At 42.8% G+C, this 10587-nt stretch overlaps 2 protein-coding genes across 4 annotated transcripts in view; one reads left to right on the top strand and one right to left on the bottom strand.

Annotated features, from left to right (window-relative positions):
- Positions 1–10587, bottom strand: part of LOC109632470 (R-spondin-3-like) — a 63830-nt gene that overhangs the window by 42879 nt on the left and 10364 nt on the right. The window lies entirely within an intron of this gene.
- LOC109632335 (uncharacterized) lies at positions 111–8905 on the top strand. 3 transcript variants are annotated; one of them, XM_069515441.1, is made up of 7 exons: positions 111–155; positions 2767–3040; positions 4087–4410; positions 4846–4925; positions 5031–5928; positions 6015–7052; positions 7930–8905. In XM_069515441.1, the coding sequence occupies exons 2-6, from the start codon at positions 2897–2899 to the stop codon at positions 6249–6251; spliced, it is 1683 nt and encodes a 560-aa protein (XP_069371542.1). In that variant the 5' UTR covers positions 111–155; positions 2767–2896; the 3' UTR covers positions 6252–7052; positions 7930–8905. The 3 variants fall into 3 exon arrangements, with proteins under 3 accessions (XP_069371542.1, XP_069371540.1, XP_069371541.1); XM_069515439.1 differs by lacking the exon at positions 111–155 and adding an exon at positions 182–1321; XM_069515440.1 differs by lacking the exon at positions 111–155 and adding an exon at positions 1638–1757.

The raw sequence follows: 10587 nt of genomic DNA, 5'->3' as shown, positions 1-10587 counted from the left end.
GGGATGTGAAACACCTTTCCATGCTGCTTTATGTCCTGGTTTAACCACCACTAAATATATTTCCTCATGTAACATGTGATGACAGCAGTCTCGTCCATTTTGTTTTTCAGAACCACACTGGTGTTGCCATCCTGCTCTTCCTGCCTGAAGGTGAAGTAAGGATAAAGCTTGTTTTTATCCCTCTCTTTGGCTCCTGAAGAATTTGCCATGTATTAGGGAACACAACAGGTGGGGGAATAATGGCAATGATCCATGGGGGTTCAAACTGGAAGGAATCCTGATGATCATGTCAGGTGCCAAATGTCAGTTCTAGTCCAGGGGGCCCAAAAATTCCCAACAGGACCCCTGATTTGTAATTGATGGCGTGGCAGATGAACAGTAGCAACTGTCTCCTGAAGTCACTGCAGAAGGATGAGTCAAAAACACTGTCACGGGTTGGGGTTACTCCAGAACATTGTATGACATGTCACTCATTTTGCTCTTTTGCAAATATTCCTCATAAGATATGCAATGCCTATGAGTATAATTTTACTATATACAGTATATATATATGTACCATTAAATATTTTAAAGTATTAAAAGCGGATGTTTGCTAAAAATGAAAACAAAAACTGAAAAAATACTTAATAATGTTCTTAAACATGCCTGGCATTCAACTGGATTCTTTTCTCATGACTATGTTCAATAAAGATGTTACTGAATGTGACACATTATAACACAGTGTGCCACACACACCTATTTGGCATGGTTTGGAAAAATGATTTACAGCAGAGCCTGGTCACAAGACAAAATCTGCCCAAGCATCCTAAAGCAGAGTAGCAACAGAGAAGCCCATTGGCTAAGAGCTGTCAGCAGCTGAAATAGCTATGTAAACACTTTCCCTCTCTCCGTGAGCCCTGGTAATTATAGCCAGGATGCTGGTGACGACAGTTGTCCTATCGAGACTTCAAATGCTGGAATAAATTTGACATTATGATATTTGATCCCAGCTCCAGTGGCGCAGCCCACGTAAACAGTGGGGAGCAGTATAAAGGCTGGGTACCCCGGCTGGAACAGAAGTTGTTTACCCTTTAGCCCAACGCTCCTGACTTAACCTCAACAACGAGGGGAAGGGGGCCCTTTAAATCCAGGCGGCAGGATTTTTGACGTAACACTGCTGAGGAAAAATCTGGAGGGGGGTGAGCACCAGAGAGAGGGGACTTAACGATCTGGAGGCCAGAGGAGTGGATCTGTTTGAGAGGCCAGAGCTCACAGAGCGCAGGAAGTAGAGCAGGCTGAGGATTTATACAGGAGGGAAGAGAAAACCTCTGTGTAGAGAAAGGTAAGGATAGCTGTTTATTACTGAAGAGATAGTGGAAAATGAATTTCTGATAGTTTGGTGCCATATGGGATGCTTTAAATTAAATTAATATTAAAAAAGGAACCTTAAGCTACTCAAATCAACTGTAGTCATGTTTATGGTCATTTCCTTTAATTTATTTTGCTTATTTGAAATGTTCATTGTAACATTTTATTTTTAGTTTGTTTCTCTGCTTCTGTCATGAGTTAACAGTTTCTGTTTCTGTCCCTGTCCCACATGTAGAGGCATCGCAGCCAGATTACTATGCATAGTTACTAGATTATTAATATCTCCACTCTCACAGGTGGGAGGGAAGTGAGTGGTACATTCAGACACTTTCCACTTGGACACGTCATATTCAAAGATGCCAACAGCAATAACAACAAAGCCAGGCAGTCTTAAGCTGACTTGATAGGAGGTGAGGCAAATAGTTACCCCACGTAGGACACAACTTTACCATATAGTGATTATTTATTAGGCCATATTTTTAGGTTTGAGGGATAGTGAGCAATGTATTTAAATGTAGAACAAATAATAAAGGGTTTTTGAGCAAGATTTTCATATTGGAGCCTGTATTTTTTAAACAGATTCTTGTAATTGCCAAATAGAGGCAATTGACACCTACAAAGAAATAAAGTTAATTTTGAAGCCGCACCTTTTGACAATTCAGTGCTACTATTTGAGCAGCTGTGCAAAAGAAAGATGTCCCTACATGTAAAATGGTAATATTACAAATGTTGTATTGTAATGTATCAGTCCTCAGTCTTTATAACAAAGCTAACAACTGGATCTGAGATTTTAGAGGCACAAGGTATTAGATGCAGCTCCAGCACTATGCCATCATGCATACCCAACTGATGCCATGTGTGCACCACTGGGTCAGGTTCCAAGAAGGTAGCCACCCCTGTAAATGCTTGACATTTTTGTTCTTCCCGTGTCTCGAGGCATACAGAGGCAGGCTGAAGGTCAAAGTGACCAAGAGTTTAAACACTTGGACATGCTGTCATGCAACACTCTTGTCCACACGTGCTGCATAGGTAGGCTTACATGCCTGTGAAGTTTAGAAAAGAATGCGAAAGGAGAGGCCTGTAAATATTTGACCTTTGAGAGAGCAGAAAGTGTCCAACAATTTATTCAAGCAGTGGAGACAAGTTAAAAACTCAAATCGAGTATGATAGAAAATATATTTTTGCTTCAATTGAACCTCTGGCACCAGTGTAGTTCTTTTGTTGTCTTTAAAGAGGTTGACACAAATGACCAAGACTGAAAACAGAGGTAATATTGAGATTTATAAACAAGATTTGTTTTTCAGGGATGCAGAAATACACAGAAAAGGACTTAAAGCAAGGTCTGTGTTGCTCTTTAAAAAGTATGCCAACCATTAACAAACCTCTTTTTATCTCTCTTCCATGTATTGGTCGTTCTAGTGTTTCAAGGTCATCGATCCTTCCGGCCCTCCCTGCTAACCCCCGCTGTGACCTCTGAAAGAAAAGTGGAACAAGAGAAAGGGGAAATTTCCGTTTAAAAAACGCCTCTGGACATTTAGCAGCCTGCGTAATGGCAGCCATTGATCTGGAGCGTGGGCTGGAGCACAGAGGCAGGGGCTGGGGACAAGAGAGGCCAGAGCTGATGGACAACTTCGACTCTGAGATGCAGGAGTGGGAGGACCAGCTGCAGGACATCCAGAGGAAAATCGAAGAGGTACGGATGAAAGTGTGATCTCAAACTGCCACTGCTCTAAAATCTCTCGCACATTTTGTTGGAATGATGACACATTAAACACAGTAGCTGGTTTACTTAAGGGGGAATTAGACTGAAAAAGGTTTTGAGCATCAAGTCACTGTTTTAAGATTCCCTCTGATACACCAGTCAGTGAAATCAATCAAACATCCTTTAACTGATCTCTACTGTACAATACTACATTTATAATGGTAGAATTAATTAAAACCCTGTGTTTATTATAAATTATGTTGTTTGTCTTAAACTGTAAAATTAAATTATTCAGGTCTTAATGAACAAACGTAGCTGCATAAAATCACTTAGACTAATTTAAGAGTTTGGTTTGACAGTGATTCTCAAAGATAACCCTGTTTTGTTTCACACGGACACTGAGGTTTGACGACATGCTAATGGGTTTGTTCCCAAGTAATTCCGTAGTGCCTATAGTACTAAGAGTGTGTTAATTTGTGTAATATGTGTGTATGTGCATTGTGTGTGTGTGAGAGTGTGCACTTGTGCTCCATAACAAGCTGCTAGCAGATCATAGACTCACTCATCCTAGTGGCCTTGTTACAGCAATGATACAGACAAATGTTAACAAGCTAATTAAACTGTGATGTGCTGACAGACATGCTGAACGCTGCACACACACAGGCACACACACAGGCACACACACAGGCACACACACAGGCACACAGACAGACAGACAGACAGACACACACACAGACACACACACAGACACACACACACACACACACACACACAAGGTCTGAAAGTGGATACTGGAGGAAGTATCGACGACTGTGCTGGGAAACAGATGTTTGTACAAAGTAGAATACATGCGCTGATCATAAATATAGGTTAGGTTGAGCAATCGTTTTACTCTTTATACACAGTCGTTGTTGTTGTTAAAACTATTTGCTAGTAATGTACAATGTGAAAAAGTACAACTGATTTTAAAGAATATACCCAGTTAACAGAAAATCAGCAAGAGGCTGCTAATGTTTTGTTCTGTTTTCATTTTCCAGTTGTACAATGAAGTTCAGGCCCGCAGAGGAGCAAACGACATCCCAGCTGACAACCAGAAGAATGGCAGAGAAACGGAGTGTGGCCTGGTGCACAGTTCTGGTCTTTTTGTGCCGGGCCAGAATCACCCTGGAGCTCTGCCTGTGCCACATCACCGTGGCAACGGCTGCAACTACAACCCCAACGGGTACAGCTACCCCGTGAGTCATCAGGATGGCTACGGTTACTGCCACGGCAACGGTGTCTCAGAGATCGGGGACTTGCTGCAGGATTATTTGGGACAGGGGAAACAAATTGGCCGGAAGACCAATGGAGCGCGCCATGTGGTGAGTGAAGGAAAAGCATTTCTGATAATTCTCTTGGCATTTGCACATCTGAAGAAACCGGATATGACTACATGATATTAGTCAAGAACATATTGATTACAGTAAGCTGGTTCCTTCAAGTCTGCTTACACAGACGGGTTACCAGATAGGATGAAGTTCCACATACTTTCACCCAACTCTCGAACATTCCTAACTCCTGACAGAGCAGCTGAGAAGTGAGACAAGATATTAAAATGTTTCCTGGTTCACATAAGAGGCCATGTGCCCTGGCAGGAAGGTCAGGAAAGTTAAATCGAGCGATAATAAAGTCATTGTTCAGTTTTGGTGAGGTACAGACAGAGAAACCCGACAAAAATCCTGAATAACACTCTTATTTAAACCTACAGTACACAGTGGTTGACATGGACTAAAACACATTTTTCCCATCTCTCTTAGCACTTCAGTGACACGATCAAGGTGAGTCAGGACACCCCTGCATACGAGAATGAGTTCAGCAGAAGATATCAAAACGACAGGTAAGAGGCTTCATCAAGTTCTCAAACATTGTATAAAATGACCCGTTAATCTTATTTAGCTTGTTTATGATTAAGTTTTTCTTTTGATGTTTTATGTTCTTATAGGTTTGGTCATGAACAGTTTCGGGACAGTTTTGAGGCGACTGAAAACAGAAAGAATCAAGTGTCTCATATGAAGGGCTCCCCTCGCAGAGAGAGTTCCCCCAACAAGGAAAACACAGGCGCCAAGCCCCCTCTGGGACAAAGGGATGCTCCTGCTGCACAATCACGCTCCCAGCTCCCACTAACGACTGTCGAATCTCCCGCTCTGGACAGGAAGTGCTTCGGTCCGGGCATCCTGGGAGACAGAAAGTGCAGCAGCCCCTCTGTTCTCAGGAAGTTTGGAGCCATGCTGCAGGAAAATGAGGGCAAAACTCTCACTGAAACAGGGGTGGTGACCCAACAGGAACTGTCCCTGGAGCCAAAATGCCCCACCCCCGGGTGTCATCGCAGAGCTCTGGGAGCTGCTGCAGTCGCCGGCAGGGCGCCCGCACGTATGCCTGCCCACAAATGCCAAGCGGATTCTGATGCGCTGACAGCAGATTTAGAGCCGAGCCAAGAATGGGGCTTAGTGTCAGACTCTGGGAGACAGAACCATAAAGATCATAGGGGAGGCTACGGCGCATCCAAAGGATCTCAGCCCAGTCCTCAGCCGTCCCACAGGAGATCACAGGTGGCAGGGAGCCCAAAGATTAGACCTAGGACAAACAGTGGGGCAGAAAGAGATGGAGGAAGGAAGCCTGCACCTCAACATGTGGAGCCCAAAATGGACTACAGGGTGTCCAGTGCTTCCTCTGGAGCTCACAGGATTCAGAGGGGTGGGTTAGCAGGACAGGAGTTTCCAGGTTGCGGCCGAGTGAGGGATGAAGGACTCATTGAGCTGCTGGACATGCTGGACATCCAACATGAGTTCAGCTCCAGCCCCAGAACAAGTCACACAGCTTACAGCAGACAGGAGCAGCAGGTAGGTTATTTTCATTTTCATCAAACCTCTCCTTGCTCCTAAACATTATCAAAGCAGCTAATAAATGCTTACATGTTTTTGTCCAGGTAAATCCAGCCGAGTCGTCTGCAGTAAAACCCAATAGGTGCTTCTCTCGTCCAGCACGGCCAGCCAACCAGCGGCCTCCGTCCAGGTGGGCTAGCCGCACCCCGCCCGCTTTAATCACCGCCCCATCAGGCCCAGTGTATCGCCCCCCAAGCCCAATGACCAGAACCCAAAGCCCAGCCCTGAAGCACCGACCTCCTCTCTCCTACTCTCTTCAGACTGAGACTGTCATTATGTGATACTTTTACATTTCAGTAAAGCTTGAGCCCTCCCCAGGAAAACCCCTCATGTGGTAACCACCCAACACGCTCTTTGTAAATAGCGAGGACTTGCTCTGGTAAAGTGCTTACGAGAGAGTGGCGGGAAAAGTGCTTCATTTCACCTCTATGCCGCTTTAAGAGATGAAACACATCCACGACATTCTCCAGTGTTGCTGTGGCTTTTTGCTTCTTTTGTGCCTAACATTAGTCGACAGCTCCCCCTTTCTCCTCTTTTCTCATTGTTTTTGTATTGCGTTTAAGGTGTTTTCTGTACAAAGAGATTTCAGCATGCTGCCCTAGACTGAGGGTGCATGCTCATGTGTTTAATCCTCATTGTAGCCGTGTTGAATCAAATTCAACCTGGCCAAGAGAGGGAGTGGATTAATTGGCAACTGTGCTCCAAGCAGCAAACCTGCTAACTGTCAAAAACAGTGTGTTTTACTGTATCATATTGTCAAAGTAATATATTTAAGATGTTCAAATACCAGCTGTGAAAAATGACTGATATGCCTTTAATGTTTTTTTTGTTTTCTTGGTAATAAATATGAAAGTGCTTTGAATTAAAGACTCTGTCTCTCTCCATTGCAACGTTGCATTGTCCTGCTCTATTAATGATGGCACGTGTTCCTGGGTGTTGATGATTTACTGCAGGTATTCCCTATGGATATTTGATACCAGCAACTCCCTGCATACCAGTTCAGTGGCAGCTCAAGTTGTGTTGCCATTGCAAAGGAGTTAAGTGTTTGCAAACTTCAACACATCATCTGGTTCAAACACAATGTGAGGAACTGCATGGTAAAATGTGACTCTACAGATTGTGATACAGTGATTTTTGAGGCGTTTAGATTATAAAGCAGTTGAATTATGTAGATTTAAGACTATTTATAATTAAACATTTGTCCCACTTAATATGCTGTTAAGTACACTGCACCATGTTTGTACAGGAGAAGTTATGTACCCGTCGTTAGCAGGATATCCAGTGTGTCACAACCTGATTTGCATCATGAAGGAAAACTTTTCATGCTTTGTGTTTCTCGCCTCATATAAGACTGCACCGACAACCTCTGGTTTCCCTGACACCTCCTTTTCTGTCTCAATTGCACACATATACACATGTAAGGAAATACAATTAAATTTATACAAGCACACATGTGCCATATGTGTGCCACACATATACACAGACACTGTCTCCTGGCAGAGGTAGCTAAGGTGTGAAATGTCATGTAAAGGCTGGGCGGGTGTACGGAAGTCCCTCGGCCCCATGATGCCTCAGCCCTGTCACCCAACCTCTAAGTGCTATGTTGCACATCAGACGGAAATAGAAAGCGTGACGTGTGTTTTGGTGCCAGAAATCTTAGCCTGCTGTCTTTAGGGGTATAAATAAAAGTGGGGTGGGGGGGGTTGGTTCCTCTCTGTCTCTCTAGCTCTGTTTCTTTTATCTTGCCCATGGTTGCTTCTGCCTCCAAATCAGATATTAAATAGGTAATATCAATTGATGATTTTTAATTTAGGAATTTTATTTGCTCCCATCTGCTTCCATTGTCATATCCATAAAGGAGGTTATGTTTTCACTCATTTCCATTCATTTGTTTGTAGGATTATGGGGAAAAAGCTCCCACACACTTTCCAATCAGTGATTTATTTTGCTATTTTGTAGGATTACGCAAAAACTGCTGAACCCATCTCAACCAACCTTGGAGGAGGGGTGGGGCCTGAGAAGAAGTCTAAGTCTTGGTGCGGATGCAGATTAAGTGACAAATTCAGGATTTTTTTTTTTCCACTTTTCTTAACTGTGTTTCATGAAAATGTAATAATTTAGGTAATCAGTCCACTTCCTTTTTAACCTCAACCAAGGTTATGTTTTGGCCCCTGTCGGTTACTTTGTTGGTTGTTTTGTTTGCTTAAAAATACCTGACTGTCACCACAAAATGTGGTGGAAGGATGTGGTATGGGTCAGGGGAGAACACATTCAATTTTGGTGTGGATCAGGATCAGATCCAAGATTTTGTTTTCGACTTTCTTTAACATTGTTTTTTTTTGATATTTTCACCTCTTAACCATTACCTCATAAATCTTGATGAAAAACATCAGACACATTTAAGGGAGTGATTTTTATGTGTTGTTACTGCAAATTGGTGTGACTTGATTGAATTCAAGGAGACTGTTGGGTTAGATATTTTAGTGTGAGCATGATTCTGATTCAAAGGCTGTTTGTCCCCCTTATTTGCTGCCTCATTGTGTGTGTGTGTTTGTTTAAATGAGAACCCATCTTACAGGTTGGCACCTCCTTTGGATGCATGGGAGTATTTTAACAAGGCATCCTGTTGGCCATCACTCCTCTCTCCTCATCCGGTATTCTCTTCTATAATCCGACTCTTCCGTGGGAGAACCACGGTATAAAGCATGAAAAAGATACATTCTTTGGTGTGTTTACCCGCTCTGTAATATTTCCCTTTCCCCTACTCGGCTGAGGACACTCCGACACAGTGTGTGGCAGAACTTGGCACAGCATGTTCTCCACTGGACGGACTATTCATGAGAGAAGCGACAGACAGAGAGAGAAAGAAAGGGAACACAAGAGCAGACAGCTGAACTGTAGCCATGGCTCCCGTGACGTCAGCAGGCCAAGTTATCGCAGCCATTTCAACCCCGGAGGAGGTCACACCCAAGAAAAAATATTTTTAACGTCAGCACGAAAGACTTCTACGAAGTTGCACAACTTTTATTTTATACTCTTGTATGCCAGTACTGCACAGCTCTACTGCACAACTTTTCCCCACGATCTGTACACAGTACACGTACTCATGACATCTGGGTACAGGCAGCATCTGCTCTCACAGTTTTGAGCATGCTGAGGGTGATGACATTTAGATGAGTTATAGTATTGAACGCTTCCAATTGTGGTAATTGTGTCCCATTCAAGACCAAATTGAAAGAACATTTTATATTCCTGCATAAGATCAGCATTTGATAGCAAGTCAGTAACTCTTAGAGACTTCTTGAGATAATCAACTTGTTTAGGTCTAGGTGTATTTTTATTAGAACTTTTAAAAAATACCATTTTTAAAATGTTACTTTTGACATAACTAATAATAAAAATAGAAATAAGAATTTAATAGAAATATTAATTTTACTAAATAGCATTGGAGGGGCAAGATGCTTTATGTGTTTATGTGAAAGAAAACAATAATTTAAAGTGATTTTTTAAAATATTCTTTGAAGAGTATTATAATGTCCAATGGAATAACCTTTTTCTAATGCATGAGATCACACATCTGGATATGGCAAATGGTTTGTATGATATAGGCTCTAGCTGGCTTTATTTAGCTCTGATTATTGAAAGTTCACAGGCAGAGACAGACTCTCTGCCCTAGTTACTAGGCAGATTTGAAAGCTTCTATTAACAACAGGCTGCATATCCTGTATATTCTATACATGCGTGAAAATGCGTGTTACATCTGTCTCAACGAGCCTCTGGTGGCTGACATAACGTCTTCTCTTCCATCTGAGGCACGTGTGAATCTCACACTCTCTCCTTCCTCTTCTCATTCACACACACCTGTCCCCTGTCCTGTGCCCTCTGCCCCCCCGTGTTGCTGCTTCTCTGCCTGGACAGGCCTCTCATTCAGTGGAGCTGGGCTCGAAGGTCCGCGCTGAAATCCTCAGCATGTGTCAGTTGCTACTGCGACAGGCTGGAAATAGATGGTTAACAACCACTCGTATGTGTGCGTATGTGTGTGTGTATGTCATAAAAATGTTAATAGAGGAGCGCAGGACCACCCTGTTCAAAAGGTTAAACATTAAAGGGAGCAAACAACCTGAAACTGAGCTGTTTACAGGTTATACAGGCCTTCCCTTTACATTATGTATGACCATTTCTCTTGTTAAAACTTAACACACCAAAGATGTTTGCATATCTCAAACATCATGCAGGTTAGTGTTCTACAGGGTTTGCATTTTTCTTTGTCTTTAAAAGGATGCCCCCCCCCCGTTGGCATCCACCTGCACCGGACATGTGAGTGGACGGTTTCATAAACAAACTGGAAAGATGGACACCTGTTTTGAAAGTCCTGTCATGATCTGTTGATGTTACATGTTCTCTTAGCAGCTTAGGACACAACTTGGATGCAGACAAAGAACAACTAAAGGAAAAACCACAATCGTGTCCTGTCTTATGTCACAAAACGTTCCCGTCAAAGTCTTTGCTGATCATATCCTTCAACACCTCTATCTAACATTTCAACGATTTCCAAGCTGTTGTTCATCGCCTGAGCGTGTGACAGCTTAAATGATGAATTCAATAGTCGGCCCCAGC

Source organism: Paralichthys olivaceus, chromosome 19 (genome assembly GCF_024713975.1).
Source record: "Paralichthys olivaceus isolate ysfri-2021 chromosome 19, ASM2471397v2, whole genome shotgun sequence".
Classification (NCBI taxonomy): Eukaryota; Metazoa; Chordata; class Actinopteri; order Pleuronectiformes; family Paralichthyidae; genus Paralichthys; species Paralichthys olivaceus.
Note: the sequence above shows the minus strand (reverse complement) of the source record. Positions and strands in the feature narration are given on the sequence as shown.

Excerpts from the sequence above, each read along its gene's own strand:
- LOC109632335 (XM_069515441.1), top strand. The coding sequence starts at position 2,897 with ATGGCAGCCATTGATCTGGAGCGTGGGCTGGAGCACAGAGGCAGGGGC. Across the intron at positions 4,411-4,845 it reads CCAATGGAGCGCGCCATGTG|CACTTCAGTGACACGATCAA; the intron begins GTGAGTGAAGGA and ends CATCTCTCTTAG. Across the intron at positions 5,929-6,014 it reads ACAGCAGACAGGAGCAGCAG|GTAAATCCAGCCGAGTCGTC; the intron begins GTAGGTTATTTT and ends GTTTTTGTCCAG.